A 25,419-nucleotide genomic window follows, 5' to 3' on the forward strand; every position below is an offset into this window, starting at 1 on the left:
CCAAACTTTTTTGAATCTTAAAACACTTTGAAATCGAGTGAAACTGAGTACAAAAACACACACACTGGAACTTTCGTGAGTCAAATTGCAGTGGTCTTCGGGGGCAAGGCACAGGAAGAAGCCCTGTGAGAAGGGAAGTACTGAAAGATATCAAATAAAGTATCCATTTAGGTTACACACACAATAATTGTACACACTCTACAGAAAAAGATAAGCGATCACTAAGAGCTCGCACTCAGCTCTCGGCACTTTTATTAACATGTGGGAGTACAGTAACTAAAGTACAGCACTTCACCTTTCCTTTTATTAACAAGCTCAACACCTGTTACCATGGTCTCAATCCTCATTAGTCATGTCATTATAATATTGCTACATTATTGAGCGCTGCAAGGGTTGAGAATGTTACACTTGTTCTCAGTGCAAAGATGAAGAACAGGCAAGAGAGAGGAAAGAAAATTCTTCATACATCTTTATGAATTTCTTTAACATGATATAGATATATTTCCTATGAGGACAACCACATTGGCAATTGTTTTGATTATGAGTTTGTCAAATATATTTTTACACCTATAAACTGATGGTGGAAATAAAGAAATTCAAATAGAAAGCAAGCAATGTTTTAGTTAAATATACTTTATATATTTGGATTATATCACACTGTTTCTGAAAGTTTCAGAACTTCTGAAAATCCCTTGAAAAAGTCAGCCATCAAAAAGTGACATGTGCAATGAATTATATAAATCTAATATATGGCAAAAGTGCTTTGGGATATTGATAAAGTAAATTGATAAAGCTTTGTACCAACTCAACTGTACTGATTAAACACTGGTTTGATTATACCATCCCAAAAAAAAAAAAAAAAAAAAAAAAAAAAAACATCCATCCATTCTCAACCCAGGAAACCAGAGTGGCATTTCCGTTTTTCTTCTGCTTACGCTGGGTTTCGTCTTCTGAAACTCAGCTAGTGTCGGCAGCAGGACCTCTCCAGACATTTATATAAGTCACTTTTTTTTTTTTTGCTTCCTGCTCCACAGGTCTTATTCCCTCTGGTCATATTTATCAGTGGCAGCCCTGATCCTCTCCTCTCAGAGCTTATAACCAAGTGTCTCCTCTCTCCCGCCACTGCCGGTGAGTCCTAACCTTTGACCCCTGCCGTGTCGCACTGCCTCAGATTGGTATGGACTTCATGCTCTTCAGATCTGCGAGGCTGGAGGCTAAAGGAGCTTTGCGCTGCTCGCTGGAGTCGGTGGCTGAAGTAACTGCACATGCACCTTTGGAAAAAAAAAGAGGAAAAAGAATGTCAGCAAGTAGAAGATTGTAGGATGGCACTTAGTAACAGGTTAAATAGATGTCCACAAGTCAAGCATTATATTTCTGCTTAGTATTCTGAGTTATACACTAACATTCAAAGGGTTGGTAGGATTTTTTGAAAGAAGTCCCTTATGCTCACCAAAGCTACATTTGATCAATAACAAAGTTAAACAGTAATATTGTAAAATATTATTACATAATTTTTTTTTTTTTTTTTTTATTTAAAAAATTAAATATATATATATATACAGTACCAGTCAAAAGTTTGGAAACATTACTATTGTTAATGTTTTTGAAAGAAGTCTCTTATGCTCATCAAGCCTGCAGTTAAAAAAAAAAAAAACAAAAAAAAAACAGTAATATTATGAAATATTATTACAATTTAAAATAATGGTTCTCTTTTTTAATATACTTTAAAATGTAATTGCTGATTTATGATCAATGTTGGAAATAGTTGTGCTGCTTAATATATTTTTTTATAACCTGAGATACTTTTTTCAGGATTATTTGATGAATAAAAAGTTAAAAAGAACTGTATTCATTTAGAATAGAAATCTTTTGTAACAATATACACTACCGTTCAAAAGTTTGGGAACAATAACTTTTTTTTTTAAAGAAATTAGTACTTTAATTCAACAAGGATGCGTTAAATTGATAAAAGGTGATGGTAACGATTTATATTGTTAGAAATGTTTTTATTTAGAATAAATGCTGTTTTTATGAATAAATGCTGTTAACGTTTTACTCATCAATGAATCCTGAAAAAAGTATTCCAAAAAAATATATTAAACAGCACAACTGTTTCCATCATTGATAATAACTGAGTATCAAATCATCATATTAGAATGATTTCTGAAGGATCATAAGACACCAAAGACTGGAGTACTTGCTGACGAAAATTCAGCTTTGCATCACAAAAATAAATTAAATTTTAAAATATATTAAAAAAGAGAACCATTATTTTAAATTGTAATAATATTTCATAATATTACCTTTTTTTTTTTTTTTAACTGCAGGCTTGATGAGCATAAGAGACTTCTTATATATATTATATTCTTGATTCATATATTTAAAAATTTAACCTCTTCCTGTGATGGCAAATCTGAACTTTCAGCAGCCATTACTCAGTCTTGAGTATCACATGATCCTTCAGAAAACATTATATGCTGATTTGGTGCTAAAGAAACATTTATTATTATTATCACTGCTGAAAACAGTTGTGCTGCTTAATATTTTTTTGGATACCATAATGCATTTTTCTTCAGGATTCTTTGATGAATAAAAAGTTTAAAAGCATTTATTTTAAATATAAATATTTTTTAACATTATAAATGACTTTATCGTCACTTTTGATCAATTTAATGTGTCCTTAATGAACAAAGGATTTTTTTTTTTTACTGAACTTCTGAACAGTAGTGCATCTGTAAAATAGTTTATTATGCTATTTTTCAGTGTTTTTTTTTGTTTGTTTTTTTTGGAGACTTCTGCACTATTATAGTTTTAAAATTAATATATATATATTTTTTAAATAAAATGTCTTTTTATTATTATTATTATTGTGCTATAACATTTTTTTCAGAAAAATGCACTTCAAAATGGCATGTAAAACAAAAACTGTTGGTTCCTTTACATGTTGGTGCGATGGTCATTTCCTGTCTAAGCAAGTTCTGGGTCAGAATAAGCTGTAATGTGGAATAGAACTTGGTCCGCTTAGTTAAAAGTCTGACTCCACCAGATTAGGGCCTTTATAACTCAACAGAGTTAACTACTGCTGTTGGGTGGATACTGAGATGTGAGGAGATGTAGAGATGAATGTTACTGAGGATATGAACTTAAAACTAGTAGTAATGCAAAATGGTTCTATATTCATACATACCGTAATTGGTCTTGCATGTTTAAGCAACCTTAATCTCATTATTATCCAATTTGCCTTCCCTCTCTCTTACAGGTCCCACGGGAGCCCTGAAAAATCCTCTTGAGATCCATAAATGACCAGATATGCCTTTCTACAACAATTTATTCACTGCTTCCTTACTCCAGGCAGATCCTAGCATATTGGATTTAGACAAGCAATCATCTTCAAAAGACATATTGTGGACCTCTAAGTGAAACATCACCCAAACTGTCACTCTGCCACATTTATGTAGCTGTTTAATTACAGAAACAGTTTAGAAAGTGTTGAAGAGAGAGAAGGCAAATCTGAAAGAATCTGGTCAGAACACCTTCAAAGTGAGACGCACATTTATGAGGTGATATTAAAGTGCCAATTACTACAGTGCTTGGATGACTTCATTTACCCTGCAAACTCAAACATTTGAAAGTGTAAAAAGTAAATGGTACGTGCGAGGCTGTTTCTTTCACATTATACCTCTCACATTTTTTATATATATATTTTTATATATTTATTTTTAAGTAGCTGACGACAATGCAATTGCATTGGTTAAAAGAAGAACTTAAAGTTAGTGACTCGCCATGACACAAATTATCTTGAAACAAGTAGTCTCTGAGACTTCAAGGGTGGTGACAACTAAAAACATTCAGAGAAGCATTCTGAGATTCATTTCAACAGTCACTCAGCTCAACAATCAAGAGCCTCTCCATCTGAAGAGTTGGGCCACTCACAAGTTGCCAGGCAACCTCAAAGAAGTTGTCACAATCGAGAAGAGCCATTTAGACACTATCATTCCCAGGTTACAGTGCACTTCAAAAGCTTTGATAAAGTGTTTACTTCATCTGAAATAGTAATTAACGGAGTGTCAATTTGTTATTCGATCACTCTTGACCCTGAAAAACATCATTGCATTAAAAATGTCTCTTTTTCCGAACCCAGCCCCTGAGTAATGAAATTCACATGGAGATTCACAAATGGCTAACCACATTTGAATAGAATCTGCAGATGTCACATCATAATTAACACATATTAATTCACCCTGGCCAAATGAGATAAAAAAAAATCCTCAAGCAATATGTTGACGCATTTGAACGTCCATCTGTGTATGTGGATATTTGTCCTTTAAAATGTGACATTGAAGCTCAGGAACGGAACTTTAATTGTTTTGCACATTTCTGTTGAAAAGTACTCGGCAAACTTTGTAGCCAATAAATAATCCGAATCGCAGACCAAATCAAGCGTTCTTCCAAACTCATTTTCAAGGCCAGTTATTTGAGAGTTATCAGGTCCGATCGCACAATCCCGTAATGCAGGTCTATGGGGACAAAGGAGAGCTCCATTCTGGCTGAATTGAAAAACACATTTCTTGTTCTTAACGGTAACTAAGCTGTCAACAGATAAGGAAGTTCACAGTATCGCCTCCCTGGTAATCCATCTCGTGATCGCTCCCCTTGTATTTTCTTTCTAAACAGCTTGGAAATATGGTTTGAGGCCTTTGCCAAATGTCACTCCAAATGCTTCCTCCAAATGCTTCCCCAGAATGAAATATTTAAAATTGTGGAATAAAAACTGGAGCACACAGAAGGAGCAAAGGAACACAGTGTTACTATATGCTAATGGCCTCCATGCCCATGTTGTCACTTTTATCCAATAGACTGTCAAAGCACTTAACTCCATTTAACAACACAAAACAAGAACGCAAAAGTCAGTTGAAACTGGCACAAATGGGTGCTCGTGCTCTCTGCATGTGTCTTCCTGCTATCTTCTACTGCGTATGTGCAAATGAACCACATTTTCTACCTTTTTCGCTGAACAAAAATAACTGAGTTCAGTGAACTTAGTTGCAATGATTTAAGTAACAGAATACGAAGAAAAGTAATAAAAACTCAGTCAAAATGAGTAATGTCAACAGAACAGAAACAATTAAGTAATATGAACTTGTTTTAAAGGAGTGGATCACTTTAAAATGAAAATTACCCCATGATCTACTCACCCTCAAGCCACCCTAGGTGTATATGACATTCTTCTTTCAGACGAATACAATCAAAGTTACATAAAAAAATGTCTTGGCTCTTTCAAGCTTGATAATGGCAGTGGATTGCAACCAACAGATTGAAGCTCAAAAAAATGCATCCGTCCATCATAAACAAACTCCAAACGGCTCCGGTGGGTTAATAAAGGCCTTCTGAAGCAAAACGATGTAAGAAAAATATTCATATTTAACACGTTACGAAGTAATATTCTAGCTTCCGGTCAAACGGCCATACGCAACTTATGAGGTTGGAAGTAGCGTGTCATGGTGTAGCGTAAATATCAGCAGTACGTCACATTACTCGCACAAGTTGTGCTTTTCATTTAAGTCAGATCCGTATGTTTGTTTGGCCGGAAGCTAGTTATTTTATAAAGTTTTAAATATGAATATTTTTCTTACACAAACTCATAGTTTTGCTTCAGAAGGCCTTTATTAACCCTCCGGAGCCATTTGGAGTTTGTTTATAGTGGAGGAATGCACTTTTTTGAGCTTCAATCTGTTGGTTGCAATCCACTGCCATCAGAATACTCTGATTGTATTCATCTGAAAGAAGAAAGTCATATACACCTAGGGTGGCTTGAGGGTGAGTAAATCATGGGGTCATTTTCATTGTGAACTAATCCTTTAACTAGTGTGTATAGTAAATTTGCTCCCATATAGAAAATCTCGGTTAAACTTTATTTTGATGGTCCACTAGACATTCTGTTGACTATAAGTAGCATTGCACATACATTTAAACTAACTAGCAAACTCCCTTTAAGACAAGTCATTTCACTCTGGGGCCGTTTTTGAAACGCCTCTCAGGCATGCAAGTGCAGCTCTTATCTCTTTGAATGGGGAAACATCAAATTCTCCAAAACTGTTTGCCAAGCTTACAATTACATTTCATATTTGAAATCACCAATGAAAACAACTGTCTTGTAAATTTTGTTTCTAAACGTTCAAATCAAAACTGCATTTTTCAGGCTGGACCAAGCTAATGCACATGCGCAGTCCTAAATGCAGAACACATTACTGTTTCTATAGGAACCGGAGGTTCTAACGGCATCTGCAGTGACACAATGACTTTACCAATCGGTGATTGGCTCTTTTATTTAGAAGGTGGGACTTATACCCTATAATCCATCGCGCTCTTTAAGATCACTAAATTCAAGGCTTTTGGTCCTAGGATATCCAGAACCACCAGAGGGAGAGCATTTTCACATTTGGCTCCAAAACTCTGGAATAGTCTTCCTGATACTGTTCGTTGCTCAGACTCGCTCTCCCAGTTTAAAACTAGATTAAAGTCGCATCTCTTCAGCCAGGCATTCATATAATCCTACAGTTCAAACTACAATCCGGCCTCTAGCTCATAAATGCCAGAGGAGAACTGGCCCCCGACTGAGCCTGGGTTCTCCCAAGGTTTTTTTTTCTCCATTAGGTCACCTGATGGAGTTTTAGGACACCATTAGGTCACTTGATGAAGTTTTTCGGTTCCTTGCCACTGTTGCCTTTGGCTTGCTCAGTTGGGGATATTTTGGGGATATTTAATTTAATTTTATCAATCAATAAATTCCTCTTGAAAAAAACTTTGTTGTATTATTTTAATTTAATACTGTGAAGCTGCTTTGATACAATCTGTATTGTGAAAAGCGCTATACAAATAAACTTGACTTGACTTATTCTGCCATATTGCACTTTCTCCCATTCATAGTAATATGAGTGCACCATCTTTCTGTATAAGTCTTTGGTATTAGTAGACTGTTAGGTGTAGGGTTAGGGTTAGTAGAATAAGGGGTTAGGGTTAGTAGAATAAGTTGACATGTACAGTACTTGCAAAGCTACTTATAGTAAGCAAAACTTACAGTAAGTCTTTTGGGGGACCACCACAATAAAGTGTTAACAGATATTAAGCAGACAATCTGCTATAATGAGAGTTAGTTGACAGCGAGTTGACACACAAACCTGCCTCCCCTCACTCACTCGTTTCATTTGCTCCGGATTAATATAGTTGTTGTTACAGGACTTGAATTTTTGGAAAGGGATTGCACATATTGAGCACAATTTTAGTTATTCCTGCAGATTTTGTGCTCACACCCAAAGTGCACACACATAAAGCCGCCTCTCAGTACTAAAATTAGTTCATTTTCGCAGCTTATTGCACTAAACAGTCAAATACACAAAATAATGTCAAAATGCCGGTCTTGGCGAGTATTCACGTAAACATTGTCAGTTATGTTTTAAGTGAACGTAAACAGTTGAGAAAGAAAATGTATGTGTAACATTATATAATGGATCCGCGTGTCAGGTCTTAAAGTGACAGCGGCCTAATATACAGTACCTGCTGGCAAATTATGAGATAATATAACAAATATGTGTATGGCAGTTTTTCCCCATGGTATCGATGTCAAAATTGTGTCATCAATGAATGCTGAGTGGCTAGTAACTTTGGAAAACCGCTAGCCACAGTGGCTGGTGAGCAAAAAAATTAATAATGTCAAGCCCTGCATACAGTGTAGTCACGTAATGCGATATATACTATATTGCACATCTCGGCGGTGTAATTGTTTTTATCACTGCAAAATGTAAACAATATTATATAAGGTTGGATATATCATACACCCAACTTGATCTGCAAAATATAGTATACTCACGTAAAGCGATTTATACAATAGCAAATCTCAACTGCATGGTGGTTTATATCGTCGCAAAATGTAAACTTTATCGCACAGCTCTATATAAAGTTTAATTTATATAACATCCACTTTTATCCACATACATAAAGCATAATGCAATATGTACTAATAAAGCAAATCTTGGCTGCATTACTATATCATCACAAAATGTAAATTATATTATCACCCAGCTCCAATCTGCTAAATGTGACTATATGGCATGAAGATATAAAGATATTATAAACATGACCATCATTTTTTTTTTTTATTTTTTTTTTTAGTAAAGCTGCATTACTTGACTTGAAAATCTAACTTTTACTACCATTATTATCATATTTCCACCTATGATTCCATAAAAGGTGCATATGTTTACATGATGTATGGATGACAAAAATAAACTAAGTTTACTGCTGTCCCCATGGTTTGTATGATCCATGGTAGTAGACCTGGACATTCTGTATATCAGAAACCATCATGTCAAATTTAATACCTTAAGAGTATAGCACATTCGTGCACACACATCCGACACCAACCCTCCCCCAAGTTTGTCAGCTCCCCCCCTTCAAACCACAAATGCTCACCGCATTATCTGTCAATGCTGATTAAATAATGTAATTAATGACTTAATTAACATTTCTGTAATCTATTTTAATAAATCTCAGGCGGCGTAATGAGCGATTTTAACCTCCGGGCTCCGAGTATGAAAATGTGCAGCGCCGGGTTGGAGCGGTCGGGGGAGTTTTCCTGCTTGACAGTGAGACGGTGGGACTGAAAGGGGGGCACATGAGCAGAGCTCAAGGCTAGTGTCATCAGACTTGCTGTCTGTGCAAGATGAGAAACCTGTGGCAGAACCCTGTCCTCACTCATCATGGCTGACACAGAGGCCTCATGTGAAGTAAAACCTGCATCATCACATCTCAAATATCATCATTACTGTTTTGGTGTAATAGTACTTGAGCTCATCTAAACAGTTTGTGCTGAATTATCTATATTTTTCACTGTGGAGGACTGACAGTTGTCAAAAACACACCCATTTCTGTCATTTTACATGACATTTTACATGCTGTCATTTGTTGACAGCATGTAAAATTTCATGTAAAATGACAGAAATAATGGTTGAATTAGAGAGATAAATATAATATTTTCCCATTTATGTTGTACATTTTTAAGTTAAGCAATTAGAAATACTTAATGCAAGTAGTAAGCCATGACTTCCTGTAAGTGCTAAGCAATGGTTTCCTATACTATACCTGATGCTATATATTTTTAGCATCCAAAAAGTATATATAATATTGCTATAAGTAATTTGTAGGATGACTCCCTAAAAAGTAGATGTGTGTTTCTGTGGCACCACCAAAACATCACTTTGTTTAAGCATCCCAACCGTAACACTTTGATCCGAAAACGAATATGAAGCTAGTATAACAGATTTAATAGATAAATCCAAATAGACAGCCAACATGTGAGACAGCGTGTAAACATAAACACGAACACGAACAATAGCGGACACTGAACAGAACACAGGCAGGAACTTAAATACACAGTGATGATTAACTAAAAGACAAACAGTTGTGATGATTAGTGTTAGGGTCCATAGTGACTGATGAGTGGCGGGAAACTAGAACAAAGGAACACATGTGATGAATGGAAACAAACAGAAAGTCCAAGAAAACTGAAACAAACTGAACATGACTGTGATATCAACCAATAGAAACTAGGCTTTGTCCCAAATTTTCAACCAATGGCTGAAGGAGTGATTAGGGAAACCTGATTGAAAACAGTCATGCAAGTTGCGTTAAGTCACAAGTTACAGCAAACATTTCACACTAAGGTATTAATTTGCAAAGTTAACAAATTATTTTTGGACAGTAATTGATTTTTGCTAGCATTTTCTTTTACTTGAAGACGGATGGAGGTTCAGAGAATGAAGAAAGGTTCGGAAAAGGCCTAGCCCCTTCAACTGGACCCTGACCATAACCCTGAGTAATTGGTTGTGATAAAGATCTGACTCTACTTGTTCACAGCCTGGGGACTCACAAGAACCCTATTGTTTATCACTGAGTGCTCCCTGAACCTAGCAGACCATCAGCAAATGCATTACAATTACATGCCCTACTCAAACAACATGTAGATACAGTGCAATGCAGTCTGTGTTTGTTCAGTTTTATGAGGTGGAATTTAATCATCCAGATCACACAGCACTTTCTTCTGTTATACATATGGGCTTTATGACTTGTGGGTAGATTTGAAGATCAAACAAATGGAGTGGCCTCGACCCTGGGGTGAATCTGTATCAGTTTGGACAAAAGCATCAAACAACCTTTGTTATTCAGAAACACCACGTCACCGTTGATCCTAGACAAGAGACTGCAGTAGATCATTCAGTATCTTCAAGAACCTGAACAGAAAAGTGTGAGGGTCAAACAATCCTGACTGTCGCATCCCCACATAATGTTTCCAAAAATGCCCTCAATTTCCAGATGCCTTTAATGTCACTGCAATTTTATTCTGCCTTAGGACAAAATGTGCATATTACCACGACAGCAACCCTACATTAATAAGCTATTGTGATAAATAAATAAGTAGTTTCCTAAAATGAGATGAACATAACCGGGAAAGGTCAGGAGACATGCAGAGAAGAGGGTGTTTTTTTCTTTTGTTTTCCTAAACGGTTGTCTCCGAGCGCTTTTCCAAAGGTTAAGATGACAGAAGCTCAGATGAGACGCTGAGGGTGGGTAGCAGGGGTTGGTCCCTAAGCGGGGGCCTACAGTCCCCCAAGGGTCCTCGCTGACTGAGACGCACCCTGACAGTAGGCAGCAGGACACTGGCACACCACGGGCAGCATGGGCACCATGGGGCAAATCCCCTTCTCTGTGCCTCATGCACACACACATGCACACACCTCCCAACCGTAGACAGTGTACGGAAAAAACAAAGACCAGAAATGAGAGGATAATTGTAGTGAAATGGCATAAAGATCGGAAATGACCGAGACGGGAAGAGTGCCAATGAGTGAAAGTTAAGGAGAGAAACAGATTGTGGCAGTGCATCATAACCCAATAAAAGAGTGCCATTACACAGCCATCGGGAACATTATGAGTCCTGTTCCAGTCTCTTCCTATTCCAGTGCCCATTCTGATGTCTAATTCTACTGTATTGTTTGATGATGGATTAGCTGACTGGATTTTCATTTGCATACCACAATTGTTGTTCTTTTTAAAGGAGCAAAAAAGTAACGCTGGGGTTTCTTATAAATGGAACTGCACTAGAGCAGTGGGTTGTAATCCAAAAATGAGTCGCAGGACAGCAGGAAAAAACTAAAAACAAAAAAACAATGAGAAAATGCTTCCAGTATCTGTTGTTGTTAACATTGAAGGCTGTGACTTTACTGTGCAAATTTATCTGTCACTTCAACAATTTAGGTCACTTATGTGATGATTTTTTTCTTTCTATCTATTGAATACACCTCTTCTATGGTTACTTGTTATACAGCTGTCAAGGTTATATAACTGTCCTGATATTATAATGATGAAAAAAAAAATCCTCATTAAAAGAATAAGACGCTTGAAAATAATAACGCTGTAATTATTAGTTTGGCATAGATTTTTGTATTTTTTTTATTAGAACAAAAGTGCATTGCAGTTTATATTTATTTGAAAGGGTTTTCTCCACAGAAAAGTCACACGGTCTAATAATTTGACTATTAAATATCATGTGCTGTGACTCCTCCAAAATGTTAATATTGATGAATTATTCATTCACAATGATATCATAAGTACTTAAAATTACTTTATAAAAAAAATAAAAAGATTAAGATTTGAACATGGTAGAAAAGTTGTTCAAATACATACGAAACCAACATGGATACACAGAGCACACGACTAAGAATTTGACACTTTTTTAAACTATACTTTAAAAGATGTTTCCTTTTCTTTCTCATAGACACTCTTATACAGCATGTCAATATGCCAACATGTACAGGTTGCTTGAGACCCCCTCATTCTAAAAACCATGAACAAAACTATGCAAGGTAACAAGTAATACTGTACAACCCAAATTACATTAAATACGGGTTACATTTTTCTTTGGTGTTGGGCTAGTTCCACTTTACTTGAGCGCTAACAACAGTAAGCGAGATAATAATATGTATCCAGAAGACATTGCATGCATCTGTGGACATTTCAAGTTCCCAAAATAGGGGTTTCTTGCTCCACATAACATCCTTTATGCAAGCTACACTTAATGAGATGGGATGTCAACTTGTTACACAAGGCTGGTCTTACACAAGATATCAGATAGCTTTTTGGTAATAAATAACTCCCATGCAATTATCAAGAGGTGGAATTCGTTATACGAACATTCTACAATTGTCTGCTCATTTGCATAGATTGCACCTGGGGTGCAATGCATCAAAACGGCCCCCCCTCTGCCCTGCTGGTAATCACATACATATGCACATGCAGATTGGTGCACACACATATAATATGATTGTAAGACATACCTTTTACACTTACACATGTTGTGTTTTACACAAAAACAAAGGTAAAAAAAAAAAAAAAAGTGTCAAAGCTGATATAACAGGAGGCTGAGGAAAAACATTGGTTACACTTTATTTCAATGTTTCACTGACATTCTACTAACTATAAGTACCTTTGCAACTACAAGTCAACTAACTCTTGTTAGAGTATTAGTAGACTGTTAATTAAGGTGTTATGGTTCGGGTTAGTAGAATACGTTAACATGTAGTTGCAATGTTACTTATAGGCTAGTTATAGAATGTCTAAAAGGGACCATTAAAAATAAAATGTTACCAAAGCATTTTATTATTATTATAATATTTTTTTTATCATTTTGAGGAAATAATAAAAACATAACAATAAATGTTTAAAGGTGCTGTATGAAAAAATTGGCCACTAGGAGTTAGGGTTAGGACAGCACGTTGAGTTACGCGAGTTGAATGAATATGATGGTTTGAGGTGTACCAGTCTACTGTAATTACAATCATTTTATTACAGCAAAAGTCACTGATGACATCAAAACGTACCTCTCCTAAAAAATATATATATATTTAAATGAATAAAGAGATGAATGTTCGTGAGCAGGAAACAATTTTTCACTATTGTTTGAAATAAACAAATAAATAAAAAATAATGTTACAAAAGTTTGACATAATGACATAAGGAGACTTATGTACTTGCCCAACAATTCTTTTTTTTTTTTACGTTTCGGAAAGAAGTCTCACCAAGGCTGCATTTGTTTGATGAAAAATACAGTAAAACTGTAATATTGTGAAATATTAAAATATAATATTATTACAATTATAAAAAAAAACTGTTTTCTATTTCAATACATTTTAACATGTAATTAATCTTAGTGTCACATGATCCTTCAGAAATCATTCTAATAAGCTTTTTGGTGCTCAAGTGACATTTCTTATCTTTATCAATGTTGAAAACTGTTGATATATTTGTGGAAACTGTGTGCATTTTTTAAGGATTCTTTGATTAACAAATTTCAAAACAACAGCATTAATGTGGAAAAATAAATCTTTTGAAATGTCTTTACTGTAACTTTTGATCAATTTAATGGAACCTTACTGAATAAAAATCTTGCAGATCCCAAACCCTTGAATGGTAGTGTATGCTATAACTGTTAGAAACAGTGTATTGTTCTTAATCACAGGTTTATCAACAGGATGAGATGAGCAGTGGACCAGTAAAACTATAAATCTAAAAAGAATCCAAGCCATCTGATTGGCTACTTTCAAAGAGCCATTATACAATCCACAGCTCCTTCTGCTCTTTAATTCTACATATTTTGTTCTCCGGGTTTGATTTTGCTGTCAATAATTTACATCTCTCAGGTGTACATGTGGTTGTGTCTGGTTTCTTTTTCTAGTAGTTATATGCATCTAACATGGGAAATAGTGTATATAGGCACTTTAAAATCATGCAAATGGAGTATTTGACAGAACAGGCTGTAGATTAGCAGTAATGTGTGCAAATGTTTTTATTGGCCTTGCTCTTAATAGAACTAGTGGTAACTACACTCGTGATGGATATGGACCAGTGTACTTAGGACAAATGTTTGATATGACCAAGATACAACATTTTATCCTTCATGGTAAACCTGGGCTTAAAACAACATTGTATTATGCTTAAAAAGGCCTTTTTTTCTGGCCCAAAATATAAGGCGCGATATGTAAAGAAATGCAGTACTTTAGCCTGATGCTTCTCTCTAACAATTTAATGTGTTGTTTAAACATAAACCAATTTCCCGTTGTAAAATTACAGCTCATTACTAGTGTGGATAACGGCTGGAACAACAGTATAATGGCGTGAGAGCAAATTACCAGCCCAGCCACAATATTAATTACCAGTTCACAAGGCACATTCCTAGCTGAAAAAGTGTTTAATAAGAAAACCTATGAGCCCTATTTCCTTGATTACTAACAGCCCCAATTTCTTTTTTCTCAAACAAAGAAATTAAGAGGGGGGTGGGGGTGTATTGGAACAATTATTGCACATATCACAACATTTAATTTCCCTCATTATTCTGAAAAGGCACCCACTGTGAATTTGTATCACTGTTTTCACAAATATCATAAATGTACATATCAATTGTGGAAGTCAAGCAATGTATTTTTTTTATTTTTTTTATTATGGATACAGAGCAGAGTTGATCATGTTTATTTCAGGAGTTTAATGCATTATTTACAAGTCGGATGCTAATAAAAGCAGACTGCTCATTTACTAATGACTTGAAGCACCCGGAGCATTTTTCCAATTACTTATATTAAAACTGAAAAACACTCTTATAAAACCTAGCAGGAGAGGGAGAGAGAGAGAGAGAGAGAGAGAGAGAGAGAGAGAGAGAGAGAGAGAGAGAGAGAGAGAGAGAGAGAGAAAGTATGTGTATTCTGTTTTTACTTTAATTGAAACAGTACAAAGATTATTTCTCTGTATTAAACAGACAAACCTGAAGGAATAAAATACAATAAATGCGATAAATGAAGGCTTCTCTTCAAATAAAGGCAAAATGAACAGCGATGCTCAGGAGCAACAGGATAAAACTGCTTCTTTTCAAAAACACCTGGCCTCTCTTTATGACCTGTTCATTTCAGATCTTTATAAAGCGATTCAGAATCAGGCAAGAGAGTTGTCATAAGTCAGAAATGAATGTATTTTATGAACCTGTTCTCGGAGGAAAATAACACTTCAGATTAAATTTGTTTTCTTGTCAGTTGTTGACAGGACGAGCTCAGCAACTTATTACTGTTCGATCTGAAAATGGGTTTTGATATAAATTACAGTAATTTTTTTTCAGTGAAAATGAAAGACATTACAGAAATACAAATAGGGGATAGTCAGATAATCAGACATACAAAAAAAGCTATTCTCTGTTATTGGATTATGGATTTGTCACGTTTTTTTGAATCAGTGAGGAAGCATGTGAACGGTTTTGCAACCATACCGCCCAACTGGATGGAAAAAATGGGCATTTTTATTATTGTTACAGCTTTTACAGTAATGGATGCTGCTCTCATAGGTTTTATTGATTGTGTGGATTTTTCTTTTTTCTCTTCCAAAAAATAAATAAATAAATAAATAAAAATCTCTAGCTCTGAAGTTTTCAACAGAGAGCAACACAAAACGCTACTCATTCATTCCTAAAATATCTCAAAAGACCTTGAAGAGTGAGAAAATTAATTTCCCATCATTATTGTAATGCAGACCGACCAATATTTTAATAACATCAGTTTAAGACACACTCACTAAATATGATACATATCATGTGGACAGGACACACACTTCATTTTTATCAAAGTGTTATATTAGTGTTTGGCTATTTTTCCCATTTATCATTGTGTTTTTCTTTTCTTTTTTAAAGGAGAAATATCCACCAGGCTCATGAGCTGCATGTGTCATGTATTTCATCTAATGACTTGTCATACTGATAACATCTAAATGAGTTACCTATTAACTTCATATGCTCCACTCATTGGAAAATACAGGAAAATTAGTTAAGCTTGGCTATTGAGTTGCACATATATATGTATAACAAATGAACGAAGGGGAAATGGGATCAATATAGCTTTTAATTTTACACCTCATTGATCATGTCAATATCGCACACACCTTCAGCCATCTGTAGGAAAACTGACTCTTTCTAGGCTAGATTTCCAAGCTGAGTGTGTATGACTGAGTATAGGCTACTAATAATGCATATCTCCTTTAAAAGAAAAATGATTGCATGCGCTCATGCTCACTGCTCATGCAATATGATAATTAGGTTCTACAACACTACATAACCTACTTACATAGGCAATATACACAAACATAGACGAAAGGAACCTCATGTGATCTCATTTCCCTACAGTTGGCTTATTGCTTTACTGATTATAATGGTGGGCATACAGAAGTAAATTAAGAGTGAGATGGTAAAGGGCTGATTGAAATCTAATCAAATTGATCTCAACTTTAATCAAGCATTAGTAATGACTTGAGGCAACAGTGGCCTGCAACAAATACGGCACACACGCATACGGTACACACACACGCACGCGCACGCGCACGCGCACGCGCACACACACACACACACACACACACACACACACACACACACACACACACACACACACACACACACACACACACACACACACACACACACACACACACACACACACACACACACACACACACACACACACACACACACACACACACACACACGACAGTCTGAGAAGCCATCTGGTCATAATGAAATATGAAAGGCTTGTTTAATCCAACACACTTTAAACACATACAGATATATATGCATTGGTTAAGAAGAGCTGGAAAAATAACACAGCGGTGGTCTGGATCTCCCCTTCTAGTTCTCTGATGTCAAAAGGTAGTTGGAGTTTGCAAATGGTGTCACATGGTTTATTGTCATTTCTATAATTAGACAGACACAGATGTGCACACCTCCTGCCAACCCTGAGCCTCAATTCCTAAATTAATTTTAGTCTCCCTATCCATCTCTAAAACAGGTTGAACTGGAATAGGGAGTTTTTTTTTTATTGGGAAAGTTCTCACTCAGGTGTTTAGCCACAAGGCAGGTATCAACAAAGCTTGGGCGGAACTCACTTGATCAACAGGGCTTCACTAAGCAGGCCGAAGCAGATTGCAGCCGACTTGAAGAGCGAGTGTGGAGGGGGATTTTCAAAAGCAGTCATCATCCGATACACCACGTACGGCACCAGAGCCAGCAGGAGAACAGCGATGGCTAGAATGGGCCAGGTCTGCCACTGAGACGCCACGGTCCGCCAGGGTGCACATCTCTGCAGCTGATACTGAAGGAGACACATACAGCAAGTCTCATTAATGAAGGATAAACAGAAAGATGATTTATTAAATATCTGATTAAGTAAAATTGGCTTTTCATAATGTAAAAAATTATTTGACCAATAAGTTATGACAACATATGTTTTTACATCGCTTTAACTCATCAAAATAAGTTAAGCATATAATAAATAAGCCGAATAAATAAGCTTTCCATTGAAGTATGGTTTGTTAGGATAGGCCAATATTTGTCAGAGATTTGAAAATCTGGAATCTGAGGGTGCAAAAAAAATTAAACATTGAGAAAATCGCCTTTAAAATTGTCCATTTATGTTCGTGCTTTTGCTGCATTCACTGACAAAAATAAATGTTTTATATATTTACGGTAGAACATTTACAAAATATCTTCATGGAACATGATCTTTACTTAATATCCTAATGATTTTTGGCATAAAAGAAAAATCAATAATTTTGACCCATATGCATTGTTGGCTATTGCCACAAATATACTCGTGCGACTTGTGACTGGTTTTGTGGTCAAGGGTCACATATACAGGTGAAGTTTGTACTTTTTTTGCATACTTTTTTACTATCCCAGCTTAATATATGTAGGCTGAAAAGAGTAAATATTGTGACTGAGGCATTTTCAAAACATTGCCCTCTTTGTTCGAACATCTTTGTTTGTGTGAATTAGATGCAGATGGGAGAATTCCTCTGGGAACAGATGAGTGACAAAATTTCAAACATCTGGATACAAAAAGCCTCCATCTTCATTGTTGGAAATAAAACAAATATATATATATATATATATATAGACAAATATTACAAACCTCCTTGGGTTACATCAATGAACAAATGTTTTGAAAGTCAGATCAAGTCCTGATCCTTAAGAAAACAAGTGCACATATTTACCGTTTACAGTGTAAACATTCACTTTTTTTCAGGAAAATAGAGAAAAAAAGAAAAAAAAAACTTCAATAGCTAGTTAACAATAATTACATTAACACAATAAACTTTAATCATATCTATAATAAAATAGATGTATGTATAAGCATGCTTGTATAGAAGTATGCTGTTCTGTTTTCATTCCGTATTCTGAGGCCTAGTCATTAGGGCTCCACAGAAAACAAACAAGCCGCCTTTGTGAGGCTAAACATCCCTCCTGACTACAGCTTGTGGCTTCACACCTGTTCTCTCCCCCTCTCTCTCTCTCTCTCTCTCTCTCTCTCGCCTTGGCTTCAGGCATAGAGAACTCTGTCACGGCCACACATTGTGTGCGTGTGTATGTGTGTGTGTGTGTGTGTGCACTCCTGCGCCCTCAGGCACTTTGTCGCTGACATTTTGTTTTATAGCCTGTTTTATTAATATTCTTGCCACTTACCAAATTAATATCCGAGTTGGTGAGAAATTTAATAACCACAAAATATTTTACAGGAAAGTATTTACTCTGAGGAAGTAGATGAATAGATCGCCACATCCTCAATTCATCTCATAAACCAAACAGAGGATTTTCTGTAGGCCACACAGAATGCTCACCTACAGCATATATAACGGGTCTTTATTCCTCCTACAACTTCAAATCTCAGTCCTCATGTTTTGTTTTTGTGGATGAGGAGTAACAAATTCCCCTAGAAAAAAAGAAAAAAAAAAGCCTGACAAGCTAACCACTCCTGGTGTGATATCTGGAACAGCATTTAATTAGTGTCCCTGCCTCATCTGCAAATGCATACCGCCGCCTCACTTGTGTTAGAACAGCTATTCATTAATTAGATTCTTTGTGGCAAGTGCCACTGAACTATCTGCACTGTTTAAGGTTGCATCAAGCTGCAGTAAGTGCTTTCCTGATAGTGGGACGCATCCATCTTCATTTCTCAGCCTCTATGTTTGACTCTGCCCTTCAGCCAGATGGAGAAAAACAGACAGAGAGAGAGAGAGAGAGAGAGAGAGAGAGAGAGAGAGAGAGAGAGAGAGAGAGAGAGAGAGAGAGAGAGAGAGAGAGAGAGCAAGAAGGAAATAGAGCTTCAGAGGGACCTGATACGATTCATCCCAGGCAGACCCTGAACTTTCACCTGCTTTTATTTCCGCACCGAAGCTAATTAATTTACAGAGGTAAAGTGGGTGCCCACTTTTGGAGGCGTACAAGAGCTGCCATGATCATACTGCAACAAATACAAACCAACATGTGGAGCTTTTCAGGATCTCACTATGAAAAAAACCTCAACATCAAAGTCGGACAAATATAAACAGGCCAGATTCCTACAGCAAACAGACATGGGCCGTGAGAGGAGAAGCTGTTCCACAAGCATACAGATACTTCCTGAATGGCCTTTTCTCCCTCCCTGTGGTTCAAAACTACACAGTGTACCAACACAACCCCCATGCCAGCCTAATCTTCATTCAAACAACCCTCCTTCATCTAAATGTAAACACTAGATAGTCTTTACATCACAAGCTTTTCTCCTCTGGGTGTTTTGCATTGCTGTGCTCCAGGTGTATATTGGAGTTTATTTAGTCAGGGAGAGTACATAGCATTAGTAGCACAGTTAGACTGGTTTCTACATATGGATGCATGATTGCCTGTAGTCCCACAAGAGCACTGATGGATAAATGGATTTAGGTTTGACTTGATGACGGTTTGAAGCTGCTGTTTTTAATGGGGGCTGTGTGTTTTGAGTACATTTAAGGGGGTATTTACATAACCCAAGAATAGGGGGCATTGAAAAGTACGGGGCCTGTGAGGACCGTCATGCTTGCTAATACACTCTGGAGTTTTAATTTAGCTGATTTCCTTCACCCTCATGTACCCCTTTCCCAAAGCCAACCCCAAATTCAGTTCCTACATGTTATACGCAAACGTTTAAGTTTCTCTTCAGTTAAAAAAAAAGAAGCTGTATGCCAGCATACTACCCAAACCTAACTTGAAGTAGCCAAGGCATTGGAGCTATGAAGATATTCTTACTGACAACTCTCAATTCATTTAAAGAAAAAGCTGCCATTCTAAAGTTTGAAAAAGTCCTGCTTTTATTTATACACTTCAACTTATTGAGGTAAAGTGTCTGCCTTTGTGCTTGAGCTGAATAGATACAAGGCAATGTATTTGTAAAAAAAAAAAAAAAAAAGAAACATATTTTTCCATATTTTTCCATTATCTTTTCCAAGATAATGGTCACAATTCCCAAGGTAAACTCCGCTGAGAGCTAATATGTTGTTGAGCAATGTGAGACTTCTAATGGAGGGACAGTAAAGGAAAAGAAACGCACAGGGGAAGATAAGGGTGGAGAGAATGGGTCAGTCTCTTTGTCTTAAATAATCAGAGGCAAGATGGCAGAAGTCGTTTACATTTTTTATTTTTTATTTTTTTAATGGGTGAGCAATGAAATGGAGCACTACTGTGCAGCTGTTAGCCTTGTATCTCTATCCTCTCAATATGCCCCTGGACCCCTGTCATATTTGTATTTAAACAATGGCTCTATCAAGGCTAAGGAGACTCAGTTTGGGTTAAAAGCACCGCAAAAGGGTCCTAAGATACAGCAGGAAAATTTGATTACCCTGGAAGACCCAAAGATAAGAAGCAGCATTATTGAGACAAGCAGTGGAAAAGATGGGCTTGTGGGTTTCCATGTTTTTCTTTTCTTTCTGTAATAGAACTATTGGATGTAAACTGTAAAATCAATTGGCATTATTGTTTGTTGGGTGGATGGATGGATGGATGGATGGATGGAATTTTGTAAATAAATAAATCAATACATACATTATAAATATGTTTTTTTTTTTAAATACAATAATATAATAATATTTACCAAAAATAAATAAATACATATATATAGTTGGAACTGAAAATAGTCACACTCTCATACAGTCACCACAATAGCAAAAATCCCTCTTTTATTGTTACAATGTAAATGTTTAACCTTAATAAAGCAATTACTTTGGATGTGCATCTCATATTCAAGTGGGATAAATTCAAACCAGCTATAAGTTGATACAGATTAGCTCTCTAATGGGTAATGAATGTAAAAATTATTCTTGCAGCTTTTGAAACATGACCTCTTTACATGTTATGAATACATATGTGCAATAAAGTGGAAGTAAAGGAAAGATTAACTGGGTCAGGCATCTGATTTGATAAAAGAGATGCTTTATATGTAATTAGGTATTCAAAATAGTGGTGGATAATTAAACATCATATTATCCCAAATGGTGCGAATTTGTAACATCTTTAGTAGGTAATCCAGTATAACTGCATAGTTAGTATGCTTGTTGTAATAAATTAACTCTTGGTTAACAATCACAGACAGCATTGTGTTCATCAACTCCTAATGTTTTATGAAAATGACCTTTAGGAGCCATCCCAATCAATCAATTAGGCGACACAAGGCCTATTGGGATTATTTAAAAGCCAACATCTTGGAAGTAGGACACTATACACATTCTTCTATGATCTATATTAATAAGGCAACCCAAATACATTTTCTACATTTGTGCATTACGTATACATGACATCATTTTTGGGAATGCATTTCACCAACACATCTGTTATAAATTTGTTTCTATATTTACAAGATGTCCTCTTTGCACTAGTACAAAAAAAAAAAAAAGAAAAAAAAAAGAACAAAAAGGTATGCAACCAAAAGAAGTCCAAACAGTACACAAGCTTTGCCGCCAATGTGGTACAACCAGCACAGATCCAATGTCATTCTAGGTACGCTGGGATACGGAGTCTAAGGAAACTGTCACAATAACATTTTTCTCAGGGGAACTCATAATGACTGATCAAATCTACAATAGGGGCACAGTTCATCTTTAACATGCTGTAAATGATGTCGGCTGAAGAAAGGAAACAAAAAGCACAAATGGTCAAGTGAAAGGAAAGATAAAAACACCCCGGAGAGAAAGGACAGAGTTGGAAAAGAAGGATGGAGGAAAAAAGGCATGCATATATTTTGTCCTCTCCCTCCGGCTGCTGTTTTGCATAGACATTGCTGTGTTGGCGTGGGAGTGGAGGGCTCTGTTAGACCAGCATTAGCATAAGTTGATCAGAGGGCCTGTCTGAATCTGACAGGAAAGCGGATGGACCCTGAAGTGAACACTTTGTGACCACTATGAGATTCAGAGAGACAACTTTACTACAGCATCAAAGACTCATTTCCTGTAGCTAAGTGAATACTGACGGTTTGCTGAGAGGTTCCACTTGCTTTAAAAGTGGGAGGTGTACAGAAAGCACAAGAAAATTATAATAAAAATATATAATATAAAGTCTTGGCAACACTTAGTTTAGGGTCCAATTCTCACTATTAACTAAGTTGCTTATAAGCATGTATATTACTGTATAACACACATTTATGGCTTGTTCTGCATGACCAAATTCTACATCCCCTAATCTTACCCTGCCTAAACTTAACAACTACCTCACTAACTATTAATAAGCAGTAAATTAGGAGTTTAATGCGGCAAAAGTCATAGTAAACAGTGAGAATTGGACCCTAATCTAAAGTGTGACCAAAGTCTTCTGAAGACATACGATAGCCTTGTGGAACAAACAGACCAAAATTTAAGTCATTATTCACTGATAATCTTCCAATCCAGTTAGAACTTGAGAACTGGATCAGTCAGATTCATGAACGAATCATTCAGGCTTGTTTTGTGAATCAGATCAACCTTGAATTATTCATTTATGAAATGCACACTGCTACACACCAACTCTTATGAATGCACAAGGCCAGATTTTCAGTGAATAATGCATCTGTTCCTAACACAAAGAAGTATTGTGTTCCTAACACACACACACACACACACACACACACACACACACACACACACACACACACACACACACACACACACACACACACACACACACACACACACACACACACAAAAACAACGACAACAACAACAAAAAATAGGTAAAAAATGATTAGGAAAACAGAATCTTATGACATTTTTGATACTTTTATGGTGTGTTTTTGGAGCTTGACAGCTACAGTCCTCATTCATTTTATTATATTAAAGAGTAGCCAGGGTATTCTTCTTCTTCTTAAAAAAAAAAAAAAAAAAAACCAATTGACATGGTGGTATGCAAATAATGACAACATTTTCAGTTTTGGGTGAACTATTCCTTTAAAAACATTACATGGGAGTGTTTTTCTTTCTTTCTTACAAATATACAATTGACATCTAATTCAGCAGAGCCGTAATAAAAAAAAAGATAAAATGACAGATAAAAATGATACTACAATAATACAGCAGAACATTTAGATGGAGCGCAATGAGGGGGAAGAAGTATGTTTTTTAAGAGTCTTTCCTTTTAAGCACTGAAGTGTTACGGTAATTTTAGTTTTTATTTTCCATATTTTTGGTTAAAAAACAACAACAACAACAACAACTGTTCTAAGCAATTGCTTTCCATAATGATTCACAGTTCGTTAGTCAATTTAATTTATAATTGAATCGGATGGATGTGGCTCTGCCTAACTCCCTGTCTCCCAAGGATGAGAGCACATTTAAACTGTTTCATTAACACCAGGGGCCTATAGAAAAACGACCCCAGAGCGCACAGTGATGTTCCGAGCGCAAGTTGTTCTGCAAAACATACAGCGCTAATGGAACATATCCGAGTGCTGTACAATACTACTGGGAAAAATAAATGACAAGTTTCATGACAGCTTTGCCTCTTTGGCTCACTCACAAGCAGTCTCTCATAAAAAATTTAAATAAACCTTTAGTCAAATTAATTCAACAACTGGCAGCGCCTTTCTAAGCCACCCACAAGCACCCGAAATCTCCACCCTTTGGTGAAAACGTACCACAAATTACACATAAAAGCTAATTAATACAAAAATAGCCCAACAAATGTACTACTTGCGTACAAAGGAAGCTTTATAGTCACATAACTAATTTAAGATTGCACATTTTCCAGCAGCGTTTCGAAGTTTTGCTGAGGAGCAGGAGCTCGGACAGAGTCTCTGAAACGAGCTTGTGCGTTGTTTGCAACGTTCCTGAAGCATGAGAGTAGAGTCCATTAACTAATAGAGATTAAAAGCCTGATGCCTCTCCCCTTCCCTCGGATTACACTTCCAAAGCACACGGCTGATTGATGAGAACCAGCAGGCTGCCTGGAATCTCCGCTTTCATTAAGGTTTCCCTCCCTCCTTCGCTCTTTCCATCCACCCATTCCACCATCCGCTTCGCTATACCTCCGTCCATCTCAGTGGGGGAAGAGGGAGGTAAACAGATGGAGAGGTCTGGAGGAGATAAGTGGCAGCACTTTAGCATGAGCACTAGAAGGGTTCCATGCAACCAAGGGTCATTTCTGCCACCTGATGTGATCTATTCTGACATGAAAGAAGTCCACCTATATGTCATCATCTGCTTTGTGCAGGTTCTCCCATGAGCAAGACTGGAGTAATCAGAGTTCCTGGACCAAGAGGCTTGACTTTTACACTTTAAAACTGCAGAGAAATTAAATTAAATGAGTTCAATTCACTCAAATATTTCAGAAAGTTCAGTGTTCCTAATAGAAAACAAAAAGATATGTGAACTCAATAACGGTTTAAATTAAGCTGAACTTAAACTGAATAAGTTGCAGTCAGACCACCATGCTCTCTATAATGAGACTTAATGATGAAATTAAGTGTTATTTTGTGTGTTTTTTCCACAAGATTAATGTAGGTAGAGATGTGTTAGTGTTTATTGTTCTGTTATGTTGGGATTTATAGGGGTTTCTGTTGTGTTATGTTCCTGTTTTGCAGGGATTAGTTTAGTCAACTTTTCAATTAAATTGCAATTAACATGTTTGTATAGTGCAAAATCAAAATGTAAAGTTCTGCTAACTGAATCTTTGAGTTTGTTAACTTAAAAAAATTATATAACTGATTACCTCAAAAAAATTTGAGTTATGCCAACTTATTAGGGTTAACTGTGTAGGTCTTATAAGGTGCCCAAAGAGTCTGCAAGATGGACGATTTTTGGAAATAGCAGTCCGAGATGGAGATGGAGGCAACCAGGTAAGAGTGTGTGTGTTCGAGAGGGGCGGTTATGTCATTCTCAGGAGGATAAGGTGCCCTGACAAGGCAATCAGGAGTGAAGTGATTCTGCAGCCACGCAGCCTCAGTGCTCTCGTCCCTCACTCTGATGAGCTTTTGACAAATGGAGAGCAGCCGAAATTGGTTTTGTATGAGTGCTTTCAGATCTGTCTCTTAGCAG

The 25,419-nt window shown here is 36.4% G+C and overlaps 1 protein-coding gene across 1 annotated transcript in view; it reads right to left on the minus strand.

Moving 5' to 3' along the window:
• Nucleotides 1–229: 229 nt before the first annotated feature.
• The window catches only part of LOC309474450 (uncharacterized protein), a 143,760-nt gene continuing 118,570 nt past the window's right edge, over nt 230–25,419 (minus strand). The window contains exons 4-5 of the mRNA XM_082137051.1: nt 17,020–17,225; nt 230–1,271 (exon numbers count right to left, since the gene is read on the minus strand). Coding sequence (XP_081993177.1) covers nt 1,136–1,271; nt 17,020–17,225 — 342 coding nt within the window. The 3' untranslated portion in view covers nt 230–1,135. The remainder of the gene's footprint in view (nt 1,272–17,019; nt 17,226–25,419) is intronic.

The sequence above is a fragment of the Leuciscus leuciscus genome, assembly GCF_965113295.1.
Source record: "Leuciscus leuciscus genome assembly, chromosome: 14".
Taxonomy (NCBI): Eukaryota; Metazoa; Chordata; class Actinopteri; order Cypriniformes; family Leuciscidae; genus Leuciscus; species Leuciscus leuciscus.